Raw genomic sequence first — 19,154 nt, 5'->3', positions numbered from 1 at the left:
GTGCAGGTCGTGGAGTCACAATCATTCACATTCATTTTCACATTTGTGAAATTGAACCTGCAGGTTTCCATCCTCATAGAAAATTATTTAGTAAAGGAAGATAAGTCAAGTGCATTTTATATAAGTCCATTTTTATAAAGATGCACATACTTTGCACACATTTATCTGTATACTCTGTGTGGAACCGCATTAAATATGTAGGACTGTATGTGAAAAGTACATTCTCCATAATTAATATCAATAGGCTTGATTACTTGTATAAAACATCCTCCAATCTTCTCTTTATACAGAACAAGAGCAACAAAACTAAGTGCATTGTTTGCTTAGTTTGAATTGGATTATTCAATCAGCGATTTAAATATTTATCCAGGCTTATCACATTGTTCTGAAGCAGTGAATCCAGTTTCCCCTAAACAATGCAAATGCAAAGTGCAAAGCCTCCCAAAAGCCACTGGGTGCAGCAGAGCGTGCTGACAAAAACAGGGGCACTGCAGGACATTTGATGTGATATGAAACCATCGAGCTGAGTCAGTGACAGGGCAGGAAGTCAGGAAGGCTCCAGAGACTTTATAGGAGATAACTGAATGATAGATTCATATACTGCGTGAGTCATTAATATTACAGAATGTAATGAAACCGGACGTCAGACGTTAATGAAGCACAAGATGTAATAGAGTTCTTAAACAATAACAAAGGTGAATGTAATGCTTGAATGAATATCCTTTTATCTTTTTAATCTGTCAATCTAGCATTATCAGAAGATAAACCCTTTCCAATTTAGACAATTATCTCTAATAGACCTATTTTGACCTTTCTGAGAGAAATTACTTGACTAAATTGACTTAAGGTGATTTCACTGATTTTGCTTAGTATGTATTTTACTTAGATTTTACACAATGTCAGTTTACTAGCTAGTAAGGAGTATTCAGCGTATATAATACAATTTCTTCTGTGGCTTTATAGCAACGCTACATTATTGGAGTCTTATTGTGAGAATGAGAAAACAATGTTTCAGTGATGAAAATGAAAACGTATAATCATTTAATTATGTTGTATTTAAAACCTAATTAAGAAAAGAAAATACGAGAACCATTTCTTAATGAAAGATAAGTTGATCATGAAAGAAAATAATTAGCCTTATGAGCTACCACTGCTGCTATAGTCTTCAAATCTAACTGATCCAGCATGAGACATATTTACAGACAATCCATAAGAACACAGTTATAGTTTGCTTCTTGTTTATTTATTGTGTGATGTCAGTTTGGGCATCTGGAAAGATCTTGCATTATTTTCTGGTCAAAACTAAGAATTAAAACTCTGTGATCCTGCGGAAAGAAGCAACACCAGGAGAGGTCGCCCCCCATTCGCTGTGCTGCCGATACTCGCCCCTCTCTAGGAGGTACTGGTGCCCCCTGTAGTTGGGAAGGTCGTAGAACACCCAGGCGCCATCGGTTACCATGCAGGAATAAGCCTCACGCAGCTTGTAGGTATCGTACACTGAAGGACAGTCTTCAGAGCACTCGACCATCTGCCCTCCGAAGTCTGGCCTCTCGTACAGCCTCAGCTTCCAAGCACTGCCGTAAACCTAGAAACACAAGACAGATGTGTTTAAGAAGGCGCTCACATCTGCTAGTTAGAGCTCAGCAGTATTTTCCTGTTTCGGAACATAAACCAAAACAAACCCTTTTTAAATACGTTACTATAAGAAACATGAACACATTTTTTCGAGAAATGTTAATTTTAGGAAATATCTGGTCAAAGAAAAGTGGAAAAGTGGAAGTACTGCATACTTTTGTAGTTAAGTATAGTTATAATAAGAACAATTTAATCTGCATTGATCTTTGCTTTTTTTGCCGTTTGGGCGAAGAACTCCACCACAAGCTAAAACTCTAAAGTTGATGGCTAACATACGAGCAAAAATATTTCACAATCAGCAGACACAGAGCAACATCACTTTGACTACTCCTGATGAGTGCTAGCTGTGTTAACACTCATTCACCTTTCAGCTGTTTTTGACCAATTCCCCAATAAATACGTGTTAAATGCGCTATGTACAGAAGCTAACTGCCAACTTTGTCTGTTAGCTATTGGGTTTATCAGAGCTTTTTTTGATGAAAACAGTTTCCTGCTGCTCCTGGGAAGAAGGCTGATGAGAGCTGTGAGACTGAACCAAAACAATGTGTTGGGAGATGTTAAAGCTTCTTGGCAAACTTCTTGGCAAAAGCTGCTGCGTGCAAACTCTGCCAAAAATGCTTGCTATTCTCTGCTTGTGTAGGCTGTTGGCTTAACAGTGTTCCCACAGCTTGTGCCCTTGTGCATTCCTGTCCTGCTGTTCACTGCCCAAACATATGTTCTGGCACTTTTCTCTTACCAGAAACATTATGTGTCTAACCTATAATCCCTTTATCCAGTTTTACTTGCTATAAATGCTTGACGAAACCTAAATGAGGGCTCTTACATTCTTTATGAGGCGGCAGGACTTGACGTTGTCACTGAAAGCCATCCATTGCTGGTTGTCGGTGTATTCCCCAGGGCTGAGGATGTACTGGAAACCCTTGTAGTTGGGTCTCTCATAGATCACCCACACACCGCTCTCCACCCGGATGGAGTTGCAGCGGCTGAAATATGTGTGCAGATCTGCGCAGTCGCTGCTGCAGTTATAGCAGCGGCCCTGGAATTTCTTCTCCTCATAAAATGTGATCTGTGGGAAAAGTAAGAGGCAAGATTAGCTTCAGACATTGTGAGCAGTTTATGCACCTGGAAAAAAAGAAAAAAGAAAGTGTCTTTAAAAAGCATACAAATTGTAATAGGTTTTATCTTACCTTCCCCATTTGGATGCCCTGTAAAACTCATTCTTTGCTGCAGCCCCATCAAAGTATTTATCGATAAACAAAATGTGCAGAGTGTGGCAAGTCTTTGATAGCCAAATGAGGTAGATTTACATATCAGCAAAATGGCTTGGTGCTGTTTGATTTGCCTTTGTTCCAGTCTGATGATGACTCTGTATCAAACACATGCTGGAACAGTGAAGGCAGCGGTGTCCTCAGAGCAGTTTGCTCTGGACAGTGATGGGAAAAAAAATACAGCTATGTTAAATAATACAAAATGAAACTGTATTTTATTGACAGCTGCTCTGAAATATCTGACTGGAAATATTTAACCACTGGGACTAAAAATTTGTTCACAAAGTGGTGAATCAGGAAATAAAAATAATGGCAAATCACATACATTGGATGGTTTCTTTTACATTTTTTGAGAAGTTAACATCACTCTGCAGAATAAAATAGTACCTTTCTAGATTTGTTTAAAAAAAGTACAAAAATCCAAGTTTTGTTTTGTTCATATAAGAAATATGACTTTATAGTTTAGTGAACCTCTGGCCAGCAAACTGTATGGTAATGTTTTTGGATGATTTCGTCAAAAATCAAACTCACTCTGGTCCGGAACTCTAGTTCTCCAAACTATACCTGTCCTTGTAATCTAGTAGCTGGTTTGCCTGCTAGTTAAGTGCCTGTTTAGGCCCCCCGTAGCCACCAGAGGGCCCGTAAGAGTGATTGAAATGTCTTACAAGGATTATGGAAATGGTAATCACACAAAAACGCATTATTATGTTTATAACAGGGTGGCTAGCTAATACTACTGGTTTATATAGTCTACTGTACGAATGAAATTGACAATTTATTGGTTGGAGCTTTCCCCGTCAACACACTCTCTGTGAATCTGTCTTGAAACATGCCAATAAAGATACCAGTCCTGCAATGATATTAGGATGTTGTGGTCATGGATTTATTATGCGCTGGATATGGCATCGCTGCTCAGCCTTACGGCCAATTTTTGGCAAGTGGTCACTTGCAGCATTGCAGCGAATAATCCCCATAGACCACCAGTGTAACAGAGACGTCTGCAAAACTGTTGACAGGACAATTTCTTCGTACTGAGATTTGAAAGCGATTTGAAAATCCATGACTTCACCACAATGTAACAAGTAGGAACTAGTGTGCAAATTCAGCGAGCCAAACAAAGCGTAAGCAAACACGGAAACGAGAAACTTTTTTTGGTGTATGCACCACCCAAGCAATTCGTACTGGACTGGATGGGCGCCATTTTCTGTCCAGTATTCAGCTATGGTTGGTACAAACCAGAGAGCTCTGATAAGCTTGTTTGGGAGTTTCTTGGCACTGAACCCGTAGTCAGGTAAAAACAACAACTAAAGCTTATCACTTGGCCAGGAGTGAAACAGGCCATGACGTTGGACACAAAGAGGTGTAAACATGTGCACACAAGACAGACAGACACAGAGTCCGGTTTAAAGTTAACATTACAGCTTCTTAACCTGAGGAAATACTCACCAATGAGACATGTCCGATATATTTCAAGATAGCAGCTGGGATGGAGGCAAGTGTGCACCGAGGGAAGCGTAATCTCTGTCTTTTTCGGTAAGTTAGCTCAATGCTAACCGACATTGCCTCCATAAAAGTTTTATATTTTATTTGTTGCAGGTTCCTCTGTTCATTTTATGTCATTATTGAAGTATTTATTTAGTATTGTCTGTTTGTCACATTTGCATTTATCTTTTTATGGGTTAGGGTTAGAATTAGGGTTAGGGTTTGGGGTAAGAAGAAACTTTACTGAGTGAGGTACTGTTTATCCAAGTTTTCTGATTTGAATTGTAGTTGATTGTTCTGCACTTTTGCACATTATAAAATTTGAAAATCAAAAGCAATTTAAGTGATTATCCTTCTAAAATCTACCTATAGAAAAAAGCACCTGGACATAGTTTTATATTTTCTCCAATTCTGAGCTTATTTTTTCAGTGAGTATTAAGTGTTATATATCTTATGATTCAGGGGATCCTGCCCTTTCTTTCTGGTGAAGTGTAAAGTCACCATCATACATTACCTTTGTGTTAGCATATCATATTTGACAAGGCAAAACACCCAGTGGAAAACTTGTTTGGTTGATAACTACATAGTCAAGTAAGGATTTTTTGTTTTTTTAAAGTGAAAAGTAGTATTTTGTGTTTTGGAGCTGCATGTGTAGTTTGGTGCAAATTCATCTTTTTTGAGTTACAGCCATTTATTTGCATTCTGTCCTGTGTGAGACAATGTAGGTATACATTTTGGTGCTGTCTGTATTTTGGTCACTATCGCCTCTAAAATAAATATCAGTGTTATATATAATTGGAAAATAGCCTAATCTGTTTGAACTTGCTTATTTTTGCAGTGAGTGCACACAGTGACTCGTGTGAAGCCAGGCAAGCTTACATTCCAGTTTAACAAGATTGCATGCGCCATAAATCAGCCCTGATGGTCATAAAGGCACCATTCAAAGTGCCATTGAAAGCTGAAAATCTCATGGTTCAGACCAAAAAAAAAGCTTGTAGATATCATGAACAGTTCCAAAGTTATTTAATGTTTTGTAGAACATGGTCTAATGTAGCATTGATGCCATACTTGATTGCAGAGGGTTAACTCATTTACAGTAAATACGTTGTCTCCTGGTTTGTTACTTTTTGTTACACCATGTTTAGTATGTCACTCAGTAGTGTATGACTTTGAATATTAAAGTGCAAATTAACACCAGAGCACTTGTAAATTTGCTACCTTTTAAGATTAAAAACCACAGGAAGGTAAAAACATGCCTGATAACGTGTGTTAGATTTACAGTAGGTTTTCGAAGATCAAACACTGACAATAGCAATTATTTTTGCTTTCGTTCTGTAATATTGTCCTCTGTATAAGGGACATAACAGATACACATTATTTATATATCTGTTGGTTTTGTAGGTTTCAGCCCCTTAACAAGAAATCCTGATTTTTTTCAATAGCTCCCTCTCAAAGTCAGTGAGGAATTTTCAAAACTGTTTGCTACCATTAAGTGAAACAACAACTGCATATGCCCAGCCACTAGGAGTCACAATTGTTTTGTACTTAAATGACAGCCATCAGAAACATTAGATTTCAGCTTGCTTTATTTTTCCAACCAGTACATTTAGAGTTTGAACTAACAGGAGTCCATGATGCGCCTCATGGAGCTGAACCTAGACATGTTGTTCATTCCCATCTCTTGGAAGTTCCTGTACTCTCCTGGCCTCAGGTACAGCATCTTGCCTCTGTAGTTGGGCTGCTCGAACATCAGCCAGTGGCCGTCCATCACGTTACAGGACTGGCACTCAGACATGTGGAAACGGTCCTGCATGTTGTCACAGTCTTCAGCCAGCTCGTGCATCTGGCCTCCAAAGTTCTCCCTCTCATAGATCCTCATACGGAAGGGTCCTCTGTGCTGTAGATGAAAAAACAGCAGGGAAATTATTGGTATTGATTTCAACCGTCACATCTGCACATTACAGCTTTTACAATATATACTTGTGTAACGACACTGGTATACAGAAACTGATAATGGCCACGGTCGCAATGATTGAATTTGACCACATCATTTAAGAAAAAAACCTTTAGTTTTTTAAAAATGTGTTTGTTTGTTTTATATTATCCTGTTTCACGAGAAAAACACTTTGTTATCCAAAGATAAATAGCGGTTACAATACAAATTCCATTCTCAGCTCTTCAAAGCTGTTAAAATATACATTTTCCTAAACAGGACCAGTCTCAGGTGTGAAATGTGGAAAAGGTGTTAAAATTCACAGTGTGTGCATAAAACTAGTGTCTCATCCTTGAGATGTTGTATTAGGACCCTTTCTGCGGAATCAAAACTGGACTGACCAGTGTCAGAGCGTAAAATGATTGTTGCCATTTTTAAGCCACTGCAAATAACAGTTATGGCAGCCATATTTGCACCAAATTCTGTGAAATTTGTGATGATATATTCTAAACTCTTGGTCACCACCAACTAGTTTTTCCATGACCGCATCTTGCAGCCTACAACCAGTGGAACCTGCCCAAGTATCATCATGCAGCCAGAGTCCAGTACTTAAGTGATGTAGTGACATCTGAGCAGGTTGTATTTGCCATAATACAGCTTTGAGATACAGTTGAAAGCTCTGAAATCAGTCTGACGTCTGATGCTTATTTAAATTTGCTTGTAGCCGTTTGTCCAGGACTTTGGCATTTGGTTTACTTATAAATTAGTGCTGTTAACCAACAGAAAAGCTGCTAGTGCAACATGGAGGAGGCTGCCCTTTTAGCTCAGTCAGTATTACAGGACTCCTCTTGAGCGGATTAAAAATTGTAATGCAAAAGATTTACTGCCAGGTTTGAGACTTTTTCTAGTTGGTGCTGTTGATACAGCAGGGTTTTTTTTGCATTGCCCAGACTTGCAGCAATGTGAAGTAATCTAGCTCTTGTGATCTCTGCTGTGGCTAAGTGCTTAATCTCGTGCACCTACCATGGGGATCATACGAGAGGATCTGATGCAGTCGCTCATGGTCATTCCCATCAGGCGCTGGTTGTCTGGGTACTCGCCCCTCCTCACCAGCATCTGGTGACCCATGAAGTTTGGCTTCTCGTAGACCATGAAGAGGCCGCTCTCCACTCTGCAGGAGTTGCACCTGCTCAGGTAGGAAGTCAGCTCAGGGCAGTCATTGCTGGTCTCATAGGAACGACCCTGGAAGTTCCTGTCCTCGTAGAAGATAATCTGTGAAGAACAATACGAAATATTTTAAGAAAACTTAAGACTCCTGTTAGATGCATGTTTGTAAGCAGTGAATTATCACTTTAATCTCTGATTTGGAAAGCTTCACTTACCCTGCCCATGGTCATGATAATAGTGAGCAAATCTCAGATGTAGTTTCAACGTTGGCCCTTTTCCCTTTTTATACATTGCACAGCCGCAGTGTTTCCACGTGACTTGGGCTGAAACCTTTGACTCATCACTCTATATTGTGGCACAGTGCAGCACTATACTGTGGCAGACTTTACCATATGTCAGAATCTGCAATAGTTATTGTGTTTTACGCAATCTTCCAGCAAATTCAACTATTTACTTAATATCTCTTCTGTAAAAATCTATGTGGTGTGAAAATATCATATCAAGGGATGAGACTGGACTTTGTGGTAACAGTAAAAGCATTTATCAGATTGCAAGATGCACAATGAAAGCCACAAAACAACAAAAAAGCATTGCCCTTGTATCATTTGAAATGTAAAATAAATAAATTATTGAGTCATTTGAGTGGTGTTTTGCTTCTGGCATGACCTCATATGCCCCTACAGTAACCTACAGTCAACATACAATAATAACTATTGAGGTCTGTTGTTAAACTGAATGCTGGTTCATGTGAACCTCGTGATGAGTCATGATGTTTCACACAAAAGTACACAAGGTATCCTGTGCCTGATGGTCAATATAAAAGTGGCATCAGGTTGGCACCATGGGCAAAAACAACAACCGTCATCATGGCCAGGGTAACAATCATCATATGTTTTTTAACATTTTAAAAATAATTTAAAATGTGTCTCCTCTTGTATTTTCTGTCTGTAAATAAGTGCTTTTATTTGTCAATGGGACTCTCGTGGTTAAATAAAGGTTAAATTACAAAAAAAAACTAAAAAAACCCCAAAAAAACAAAACTGTTGCTTTAAAAGTATTAATGCACTGATTCATTAGTTGGTTCTAATCGGGTATATACAGTAAAGTACATACTAACACATAGTCTGTTCTAGCCAAATAATACATTTTCAGAAGACCTGTATTGGGAAGTTGTCATCTCACAACGGTATGTTTTTTCGCTGCAGATCATTTTCTACGAGGAGAGGAACTTCCAGGGTCGTTCCTACGAGTGCAGCAGTGACTGCACCGACATCCACATGCACCTGACCCGCTGCAACTCCTGCAGGGTTGAAAATGGGTGCTTTATGGTGTATGACCGTGCCAACTTCATGGGTAACCAGGTCTTTCTGAGGAGAGGAGAGTACTCTGATTTCCAGTGCATGGGAAGCATGATGGGCATGATGGGCATGCCCATGATGGAAACCGTTCACTCCTGCCGTATGATCCCCATGGTAAGATATTTAGTTGCATATGCTTTTCTGTTGTTTTTAACTGTCATTGAGAATCTGTGGACTGATATCATGTCTCGTCTTCCTCACAACAGAACAGAGGACAGTTCAGGATGAAGATCTACGAGAGGGACAACTACGGAGGCAAGACGCAAGAGCTGATGGATGACTGCGAGTCTCTCCAGGATCGCTACCTCATGTCTGACTGCCAGTCCTGCAACGTGATGGACGGCCACTGGCTGATGTTCGAGCAGCCCAACTACAAAGGCCGCATGATGTACGTGAGGCCAGGAGAGTACAGAAACCTCAGAGATATGGGAATGCCCAACATGACAAGAATCAGCTCCATTAGACGCATCATGGATATGTGCTGATTGTCAGTCATTTAAAGAAGCTGTAGGTCAAAAATAAAGATCATATTTTAAAGTATCTCTGTTGCTTTCTTTGCATGTAGTTTTGAAACTTTAATTCCCAAATAATCAGTCATTACTTAATCCTATCGGGCCTGGTTTGTTGATGCATATACTACATGGTACATATTATTGCAAACACCTTATAAAAAAAAGAAAAAACACAGCTTTTCATTCAGAATAACTTTTTAAAGCGATTTTCCAGTTGTAAGAACGTCTGTGTCTCACAATACAGTTTGATGCAGGCCATGAAAACATTTGAATTATGTTAGTATTATAGCTTCAAAGTGTGTATGTGTATATGTATGTGTATAGTATACATAGTTATGGTACATCCTCTGCCTATGTTTTCTTTATAGTCAACTCATTGGACCCCGATCCTGAATATTTGGGAGGTTCACCTTTTGTCCAAATGTCACATTGTGGCTGCTAAAGGTAGAGTGTGGGGTTCCCCGTGGTTCAGTGTTGGGACCATAGCTGTTTTTTTGTACATTAATAATATATGTGAGGGTTTACAAAAAACAAAAAACAATTTTATTTGCAGATGACAGAAATTGAATCTGCTGTGGGGATAAGTTGGAACAACTCTTGGATACAGTTGGCAAAGAATCGAAGAAGCTGAAGAGTTGGTTCGATTTGAATCAACAAACACTTAATATAAGCAAAACAAAATTGATATTTGAAAATCAGTCATCCAACAAAAGCAAGAATCTTGCAATAAATAGGATAGAAATTCTAAGTATGGAATAATAATAGACACATTATCTTGGAAGCCACACATAAATTATACTGAAGCAAAAATATCACTGTCAACTGCAATATTGTGTAAAATAAAAGATCTCCTTAATCAACCACCACTGTACACCTTGTACGGTTCCTTCATACTCCCATACATTACTTACTGTGTGGAAGTGTGTGGAAACACATACAAAACAAACACAGATCCTATCTTCATTCTTAAAAAAAGAGCCCTAAAATATGAATAAAACCACCAACAAACCCACTCTTCATCAAACTAAAAGTAATACAATTAAACGACCAGGTTGACTTCAAAATGATTCAAATCAGTTACAAATCAACAATTACCAAACAGCAACCAACAACATGCAGAACATGCAAGTTTAAACAAATCTTTAAAAATAAAATATTGAACAGACAGAAAGAATGAACGAAGAGGTGGAATGGAATAATGAATTACTTCATCCTACTCCCCTTTTGACCATTGAACAGTTATTATTGTTGTTTATCTACAGTTTGCTGTTATTTCTATTTTGTTTTGTTCACTGCCTATGCATTTTATTTTGTTACTCTGGCATATTGAAAATCAATAAATAAACTAATATGCATATTTTTTAAAAATAAATAATTAACATCTGAATCTTGAATTAAGGTATCTCAATAAGTACTATTAGGTGGATGTATCAAGGTAAATGGTTCTTTAGTAGTTCAACATTTTAAAAAATGTGCAAGAAAATTGACGTTATCCATCACAGGATTATTGTAAACACAAACATGGACCATGCAAGTTTTTCCCATAAACTCAACAGCTGGTTGTTTGCATTCTCAAGGCCTCTGAATGAGTTCTGCATTTGAAGACAGAGGATGTTGTATTGCTGCACAGATTGTAAACTCACCTAAAGGCACATTTGGGATTTGTCACATTGGGATATATGAATAAAAAATGGATTGACTTGAAGAACCTCTATGCTTTTTGTAATGTGTTGGCATTTTACCTCTGTTATGAAACACTGTGTGCATTTCACCTTTGTCAAATCTACAAATAAGGTCTTTATATTAATAAAAGCACATGACTTAGAGATTCTTTGTGTGCAAAACATTACAGAATATATCTAGGTGGCATGATTGGTTTTTGGTTTTATCATCTATATGTAACAGCGATATTACAGTGGCAACTGTTGTATTCTTAGAGCCTTAACAGTTGTGGGCCTAAAATGTCATAATATAGATCATAAAGATGACGATATTTTATTCTCTTTGGAGCATGATTCATTGCTATGTACCTATTAGATGCAAAGCTGACATTTTGACTTAAGGTTGGCACTAGAGGAAAGCTCATGCAGTGTCCAAAATGGGAAGTGTCCATCCTCTGGAGAGCATAAATGTTCTCAAAGAACAATACACCAAACTACCCATTTTTGTGCAAGTGGGCATTTTGGCCTGATGGTGACACAAGAAGAAAGATTAGTAAAAATATTCAGATTTTTCCTTTGGCCAGCATGAATATCTACAGCTGTTCGTCACGGAAATAGATAAATCTCAGGCCATGCAGCTACTGCAGCAAAAATGTTGTCACAAAGATTCATACTGAGCTGTTAGAGCAGATGTAGAGAACACCATCACTATTGATATTGCTGTGCAGAATGTTATATCTATCAAAGCATTTCATTTAATCTCGCCTCAGTCTAAATGTCAATGTGTTATACACTGTTCTGTAAATATTAAGGAGTCCCACTTAACAATGAATATAATGGTGCAGAAATGTAATGCAATAAATTGCGAAAGCACTTGACGATATAACTCAAAGAGTTTGCTTTGTCATTGTCCACATCCATACCACTATTGCTTAATTGAAGTGATTGCAGTGTTCATGGTTTTGATGTATAATACAGTAGGGACTGATGAGCTGACTCAGTTATTTCATACAATTGAGAGGCAGATTCTTTTGATGTCACATGATGCATAAAAGGCAGCGCGCCAGTGAGAATAACAACAGATATCAAATAGTGTGACCATGAGCGGAAAGGTAATGAAGGGTACATACTGCACCAGCCAGAATAATCATAAATATACTACCTCAATCTCAGTCATAATTTACTGTCCAAAATATTGCACTGTATAATTCTGTTATGCTAGTTGATAATCAGAATTCACTTGAATATTTAGCTCTGCAAGTTTTCAAATGCTGAACCTCTACACAATCTGTCTCTCCCTCTAGATCATCTTCTTTGAGGACCGAAACTTCCAGGGCCGCTCGTATGAGTGCATCAGCGACTGCTCTGAGATCGCCTCCCACCTGAGCCGATGCAACTCCTGCAGGGTGGAGAGCGGGAAGTTTATGGTTTATGACCAACCCAACTACACGGGCCAGCAGTACCTCCTGACGAGAGGAGAGTATCCTGAGTATCAGAACACCATTGGCTTCAATGACTGCATTAAGTCCTGCCGCATTATCCCTGTGGTAAATACGTGCACAATACTATCAACCTAGGAAATATAAAGGCAGCCAGTGATGTGGAGGAACAGTCTGATCAGAAATGTGTTTAGTTGCTGTCTTACCATTTTATTTAATTCCATTTTGACATTCTGCACTTCCACAGCACCAGGGGCCCTTTAAGATGAGGATCTATGAGAGGGCGAACTTCGAAGGCCAGATGCATGAATTGACCGACGACTGTGACTCCATCCAGGACAACTACCACATGCCTGACATGCAGTCCTGCAATGTGATAGAGGGCTACTGGTTGATGTTTGAGCTGCCAAACTTTGAGGGCAGGATGTTTTATCTGAGGCCAGGAGAGTACAGGAATCTCCAGGAGTTTAGCAGGGACGACGATATGAAGTTCAATTCCACCAGGCGCATCACAGAATCTTAAATGTCTAATGATTTTTATTCAGCTAACACATTTTGCAGATGCTTTGTTTTATGGATATGAGCAACTTGTCAAAATGAGAGGCAAAAAAAGGACCCCTGTTTTTATCCTGAAACTGTGATTTGTGCTTTGTTTGCATGTAGTTCTAGTTGTACTGTACAATCCAGCCAGTGAATTTACCTCTTATACTCTGTGATGTGCACAATAAAAAATGATTTGCTGCATATTTGTGTGATATGTTTCCAAATGCAATTACGTGTCAGACGTAATTTGTAACTCTTAAGTGCAGTGTTTGGCAAATGTTTGAATTCACTAAAAGGAAACGATAAGAATAAGGCTCTTTTCCCAAAATTTGGCAAATATACATGCAATATAATACAAATACACTTGTGCAACTTGGGATAAAGTATACAGAGCAGATTTACAGCAACCCATATCTGACTACACAACAGGGCCAATAACTTTATACTTCTTATACTATAGAAACATATATGCGGTCTGTGGTCATTTATAATGTGACATAAGATATATTAGAGGATCATATCTGTGCAGGACTACAAATATAACAATTTGTAAAAAAAATAAATAAGAAAACCCTCAATGCATTACCTATACATTTACCTATTTTTTTTGTTAAAACAATTCAAAGGCTGCCACTTTTGCAGTTACAATGAAAAAAGCAGTGAGCTGAGAGCTTCCCATTACAATGACCTTTATACAGTACCAATGTGTAGCAATGTTCAGTCTGGTGTCTCTCTAAGATTTTCACTGTTTTGATTTTGCCTTTTTGTCTGAAACAAGAGATTTATAAGGAGCATTACTATTACATTTTGGTTGAAATCAGATGAATTGAGATTAAACCAAACAGTAATTTATGGATACTGAGTATGACTATATACATTTAGTTTTAAACAGACTGTAGATCAAATATAAATGTATTAGTATAAAGGGGGAATTATATGGCTTTATTACACAGTTGATAATAGAAAGACAGGAAACAGACTTGAACCTGGGATACTGTGACAATATAACTTTTTTCAGTTTAACAAGATATAAAGAATAAATAATAATGATAATAATGATAATAATAATAATAATAATAATAATAATAATAATAATAATAATAATTATAACAATAATGATGTAGAACTTTTGTTTTTATTTTAAGAGCACACTAAACAGAAGAAATGCAGGTCTTTGTATATGAGGGAATACGACTTTTAAATGTGATGGCATCAGTGATTTGCAGATGTATTACATGACAGCTTAATGTATGTAAATGTGTGACCGTAACTGGCTTTTTAAATGCATGTCCACTGATGCAATAAAACATGCAAGCACGTCACTCTTTGATGGATGTTTGATGTATAAAAACCCAAAAATTATTTCAATTTATTTCATCAGACAGAATGACGCTCATATTCAATTTAAATATCTAGATACAAGTGTGTTTAACTGCTGTTTGGACTTGATGCTCTCAGTCGAGCGACTCTACTGTATAACATCTGCCACGTGCGGACTGTATTGAAATAACATTCTAGAGCTGACCCCATAGAGGATATCACAATATGGGGATTGAGGCCAAACAAAAGGAAATCTGGTAAAACTAGAGCCAGTATAGAAACAAGTTGTTAATGCTGACATGAAGAAATTAATCGTGTTTGAATTGTGAATCATATAAAAGCTGCTGCTGTGTGCAGACGCAAGGCAGTGCTTGTGTTCACTTCACAGGATTTCAGATTATACGGTAGCATCAGGCTAAATGTTCTCAAAAGTGAAGCTTTTACAATGTCCAATTAAATATGTTGTATACATATATTATGTGTGTATGTCATGTATTATTTCAGTGAAATAAAATGAGAAATATTAAACAATAGATTTGACAGCCTTAGTCTTAAATTACCAGTGTGTACAGTATCACAATCATCTGCATTAAGAAAATGAATTTAAATGGATTTAACATATTTTAAAATGTTGCTTATTCTGTTATGTAAAGACACTAAAGATGAAAATTACACCTTCCCATTCACTTCAATGAGAAACTTTTAACTGGTTCCGTTTGTAAATCTGAGATGAAGAAATACACTTTGGACAAACAAATGTAAGTTTCACCTTTTACTAACTACACATTTCACACATTACCAATTGGCCAAATCTCAAAGTTAGAATTACATAATATAATTATATCCTATAATAGTTACAATGTTATTTCATATTTTTCAGTTTTATATAAATTCTCTGAGTGTTTCATCAACAACCGAAACAAATTCAAAAAGAAACCTCTGCTCAAAGGAAAACAGCTGATATGCTATGTTGACCACACAAAATACAAAAAAAAAATGTTCAGTGAGAAAAAGCTGACGGGCTCGGTCATTGTCCTCAATCACAATGACATGGGTCATCCATGGGTTATAAAGGCAGCGCGGAGCCCACGACTGCTGCTACTACAGTGTGACGAAGGTTAGCCGACACAATGGGTAAGGTAAGGCTGCTTGTTTTGCTCTGTGTCTTTTGTGCTTCTGCATATCTGCGTGGATTACTCAACCGAAACCGATGAACTGGAAGCGGGTTTTCCACTTGGTGATGTATACATATGTTCCTTCATTTGAACCAATAATTATCTGCAGTTAAATTTCTATCTGTTTCCAGATCATCTTCTACGAGGACAGAAACTTCCAGGGCCGCTCCTATGAGTGCAGCAGCGAATGCTCTGACCTGCACTCCCACTTCAGCCGCTGCAACTCTATCAGAGTTGACAGCGGTGACTGGATGGTCTATGAGAGACCTACCTACATGGGCTACCAGTATTTCCTGAGGAAGGGCGACTATCCTGACTACCAGCGTTGGATGGGATTCAACGACTGCGTTCGCTCCTGCCGTATGATCCCCATGGTGAGACTCAGTCAGAGGGCCTCGTAGGTATTTCTTTTGATAATCCCTCATTGGTCTAGAAGCTAATAAATCAACCCCATCTTTTCCACAGCACCAAGGCACTCACAAAATGATGATCTACGAGCGCCCTGAGTTCAGTGGCCAGATGATGGAGCTGAGTGATGACTGCCCCTCCCTGTATGAGCGCTTCCACTTCAACGACATCCACTCCTGCAATGTGAAGGAGGGCTACTGGATCTTCTATGAGCATCCCCATTACAGGGGTCGCCAGTACTTGGTGCGCCCTGGTGAATACAGGAGGTTTAATGAGTGGGGAAGCATGAGTCCTAGGGTGGGCTCCGTCAGACGCATCACTATGTGAGCGATGCTGATATCCACACTGTTAATGTGAAGTTCTGTCAATAAATCTACCCAGAAAACACTGTTCTGCTTTGTATTGTTTTAATGAGACTCTTTGGTTTGAGGAGTTCATGATGGAAACATACTATACTAATATATTTTAGATACAGAGACACACACAGTTTAAGCCCAGCATATTTATTGAGAACAGAGAGATGAAGAAAGTTTGAAAGACTTCTAGTTGGAGTCAGTGATTCGCTTGAGTGAGCTGATCCTTGGACTGGCACCGCCCCAGTCGCTGTATCTGCGGTACTCGCCAGGTCTCACGTAGTAGTTTCTGCCCTTGTAGTTGGGCTGGTCATACATCAGCCAGTGGCCATCAACCACATTGCACGAGTTAATGTCAGACATACGCAGGCGGTCCTGGACGTTGGGGCAATCGTCGCTCACTTCCTGCATTTGGCCACTCATGTCAGGACGATCATACAACTTGATCTTGTAGGAGCCACGGTGCTGCAAGAAGAGCAACATTTATTAGTCAGCCAGTTTAGTCTTAATAGTGTGCAGTAATGCTTTGTGGTCGATTGTGAACACATGCAACATCCTGGGAAAAGCTTTAAGAGTTAATTCCCACTTGTCTTGGTGCAGGTTTAAAGTAAACAGTTTATTTTAAGTTGAGTAGAGAGCTGGATGGATGGAGTTTAACAAACAGTTCCTCAGTCATCTTGATGTGGTAACAGCAGATATCATACTGTCCAGTTCAGAAGGTTGAGGTTTTTGGTTTCAGGAATTTCTATTTAGCACATTACTTTTTTTATTGCTGATATTAAGAAAAGTCCTTCAAATTGATCTCCACCCATAGCTTTTGTTTGTTGATACCATTACCAGATTAGAAACACAAGTTTACTGCATTTCAAATTCAATAGACGTGGTTTCCCAATCTTCAAGGAGAGCATGCAATTATCTACCACAGTGACCACATACTGAAGCCACATGCCACAAATAGATTCATTTTGTGTGTCAATATGTCTGAACTGATATATGGTGTGCATAAAACTAACAGTACATTAATGTAAACCTACTTACATCTATTTTCTGTATTTTTGCACTTTCTTTCATATTACATATTACCTATAAATTCCCATATTTCCTAGCTACCCTTTCATAATAGCTGGATTGACTGCTAAGATTGTGTTTAATTGCTTTATCCTTCTGTTTCATTATTCAGTTTAATGTATGTATTATAGTTTTTTTTCTCCTCTAGTCCCTTACTTCATCCAGCAGTAATAAAACATGCTGTGACACTTCCTTCGTACCAGCTGAATGAGGCTTACCGCGGGAATTAGACGGCAGGAGCGGATACAGTCATTGATGCCTATCATGCGCTGGTTGTCTGAGTATTCTCCTCTGCGGAGGAAGTACTGGTGGCCCAGGTAGTGGGGTCTCTCATACACCATGAAGCAGCCGCTCTCCACACGGATGGAGTTGCAGCGGTTGAAGTAAGTATGCAGGTCAGCACAGTCGCTCATGCACTCATGGTGCCGACCCTGGAAATTTCGGTCCTCGTAGAATATGATCTGCAAATGTTTGATATTGCATTGATTAATGATCAACTATTACTACATGTCAATGCTTTCATGTTTAAATTTTTAGTAACAACAAATAATAAGCTTACCTTTCCCATTGTTCTTTTGGTGGGGGCCTGACCGATGCTCAATAGATGCTCTCGGTGCCGCTGTCCTTTTATATTAAGTAGCTGTCTGATGGCACAGCATAAAGTATTGTCATCCAAATAGGTTTTATAACACAAATCTGGTTATGTATAGCGACGCAGCACAGTGTGATGATGAGTTATTGTTGTCCAGTTTTCACATGTTCATCACTATTGATCAAAACACCAGTGTGCTAGTGACCCGGGGGTCACTGCTCACAGTATCAGCAAAATAACAGGCCTTATTTGTGTCCTTTTCATTCAAAAAAAGACCGAGAGCAAGTTTCTGGAGCCGCAAGTGTAACTTCTCCCCTTCACCTCCACACTGTCAGAGTATGTTTAGTATAGCTGTACACAAAAACTTAAGGAGCTGCTATTTATTCAGTTGTATATGGACTCAACAAAAACTGCAAAAGACAAAAATGAATGTCAACAGAATAAAAGGTGTGTACTTGTAATTTTCTTATCGGGGGGCCCAAGGTGGTCCAGGGTTCAAACCAGCTAAATTCATTTATAACTCTGAATGGGTTCATCCTTATGTGCACTTTTAGCTTTTTTTTCCTTTTTACAATAAACTGAGAAAAAGAAAACTTGGTTACACAACCTCAAAATATTTCCTATGGCCTCTAAAAGGTGTGATTTTTTTTACTCCTGCACCAGGGTTACTAATAATTAAGCCATGTGTCAGGTTTTATCTACAAAGTAACCACAATGTATGTTTTTAAGTATCCAAGTGACCATGTTTTTGACAGTAAGTATGTGATATTTGTGTACATACTTATTACTGAATACCTTTAGAATTATCTTGACTTAATGTATTTGTACATGCTGTCCTCTGTCCTGCTTCCTTATGTCGTGTTCTTGCTACAACTGTTTTAGAGCTATCTAATGATATTCATAGAAATTCAGCTTTTTTTTTAATGTTTTTTTTTTTTTAATCATCTAGCACAAGGACAACTACAACGAAACATTTCATACATTGACTAATCCTATTTTTTCCTTTTAGAAAAAGAAACATGTCCTGCAACTTGCCCAGTATTTGCTGTGAGAGAGCTCCTCTCTCTGGTCTTTTATGGTACTGCAGCCATGAAATACTTCACATGGAGGCAGCTTTGACACAGTGCAACAGTAACATTCAAACAGGCAGTTGGAGGAATATCATCTATATTTCCTCTCTGTCATCTGACGTAAAACTTCAAAAAAGTATGAATCTTTACAGTATTTTAAAAAACTAAAA

At 38.4% G+C, this 19,154-nt stretch overlaps 5 protein-coding genes across 6 annotated transcripts; 2 read left to right on the top strand and 3 right to left on the bottom strand.

Moving 5' to 3' along the window:
* Nucleotides 1-1,309: 1,309 nt before the first annotated feature.
* On the bottom strand, nt 1,310-2,831 carry LOC134006619 (gamma-crystallin M2-like). The gene is made up of 3 exons (XM_062445553.1): nt 2,823-2,831; nt 2,459-2,701; nt 1,310-1,585 (listed from the first exon to the last, which is right to left on the bottom strand). The coding sequence occupies exons 1-3, from the start codon at nt 2,829-2,831 to the stop codon at nt 1,310-1,312; spliced, it is 528 nt and encodes a 175-aa protein (XP_062301537.1).
* Nucleotides 2,832-6,003: 3,172 nt separating this feature from the next.
* Nucleotides 6,004-7,715, bottom strand: LOC134006620 (gamma-crystallin M3-like). Its single transcript, XM_062445554.1, has 3 exons — nt 7,701-7,715; nt 7,342-7,590; nt 6,004-6,282 (listed from the first exon to the last, which is right to left on the bottom strand). The coding sequence occupies exons 1-3, from the start codon at nt 7,713-7,715 to the stop codon at nt 6,004-6,006; spliced, it is 543 nt and encodes a 180-aa protein (XP_062301538.1).
* A 611-nt stretch (nt 7,716-8,326) lies between these two features.
* LOC134006560 (beta/gamma crystallin domain-containing protein 1-like) lies at nt 8,327-12,978 on the top strand. The gene is made up of 6 exons (XM_062445476.1): nt 8,327-8,360; nt 8,638-8,957; nt 9,050-9,323; nt 11,968-12,001; nt 12,335-12,563; nt 12,703-12,978. The coding sequence occupies exons 1-6, from the start codon at nt 8,327-8,329 to the stop codon at nt 12,976-12,978; spliced, it is 1,167 nt and encodes a 388-aa protein (XP_062301460.1).
* Nucleotides 12,979-15,448: 2,470 nt separating this feature from the next.
* Nucleotides 15,449-16,228, top strand: LOC134006622 (gamma-crystallin M2-like). The gene is made up of 3 exons (XM_062445557.1): nt 15,449-15,457; nt 15,625-15,867; nt 15,959-16,228. Exons 1-3 carry the CDS (start codon nt 15,449-15,451, stop codon nt 16,226-16,228), a joined length of 522 nt encoding a protein of 173 aa, XP_062301541.1.
* A 215-nt stretch (nt 16,229-16,443) lies between these two features.
* LOC134006621 (gamma-crystallin M2-like) lies at nt 16,444-17,890 on the bottom strand. Of its 2 annotated transcripts, none has more exons than XM_062445555.1 (3): nt 17,882-17,890; nt 17,541-17,783; nt 16,444-16,719 (listed from the first exon to the last, which is right to left on the bottom strand). In XM_062445555.1, the coding sequence occupies exons 1-3, from the start codon at nt 17,888-17,890 to the stop codon at nt 16,444-16,446; spliced, it is 528 nt and encodes a 175-aa protein (XP_062301539.1). The 2 variants fall into 2 exon arrangements, with proteins under 2 accessions (XP_062301539.1, XP_062301540.1); XM_062445556.1 differs by having other exon boundaries at nt 17,544-17,783.
* Between the last annotated feature and the right edge of the window lie 1,264 nt (nt 17,891-19,154).

Source organism: Scomber scombrus, chromosome 24 (genome assembly GCF_963691925.1).
Source record: "Scomber scombrus chromosome 24, fScoSco1.1, whole genome shotgun sequence".
In the NCBI taxonomy this organism is placed as follows: domain Eukaryota; kingdom Metazoa; phylum Chordata; class Actinopteri; order Scombriformes; family Scombridae; genus Scomber; species Scomber scombrus.
Note: the sequence above shows the minus strand (reverse complement) of the source record. Positions and strands in the feature narration are given on the sequence as shown.

Bases quoted from the DNA above. Each gene is read 5' to 3' on its own strand.
- LOC134006619 (XM_062445553.1), bottom strand. The intron at 1,586-2,458 runs GTAAGAGCCCTC...TTGTGTTTCTAG, and splicing joins CCTGCCGCCTCATAAAGAAT to GTTTACGGCAGTGCTTGGAA.
- LOC134006620 (XM_062445554.1), bottom strand. The intron at 6,283-7,341 runs GTAGGTGCACGA...TTTCATCTACAG, and splicing joins CCTCTCGTATGATCCCCATG to CACAGAGGACCCTTCCGTAT.
- LOC134006560 (XM_062445476.1), top strand. From the start codon at position 8,327: ATGGGCAAAAACAACAACCGTCATCATGGCCAGG. The intron at 8,958-9,049 runs GTAAGATATTTA...TCCTCACAACAG, and splicing joins CCTGCCGTATGATCCCCATG to AACAGAGGACAGTTCAGGAT. The intron at 12,002-12,334 runs TGATGAGCTGAC...CATCTTCTTTGA, and splicing joins ATGTATAATACAGTAGGGAC to GGACCGAAACTTCCAGGGCC.
- LOC134006622 (XM_062445557.1), top strand. The intron at 15,868-15,958 runs GTGAGACTCAGT...TCTTTTCCACAG, and splicing joins CCTGCCGTATGATCCCCATG to CACCAAGGCACTCACAAAAT.
- LOC134006621 (XM_062445555.1), bottom strand. The intron at 16,720-17,540 runs GTAAGCCTCATT...CTCTTCTTGCAG, and splicing joins CCTGCCGTCTAATTCCCGCG to CACCGTGGCTCCTACAAGAT.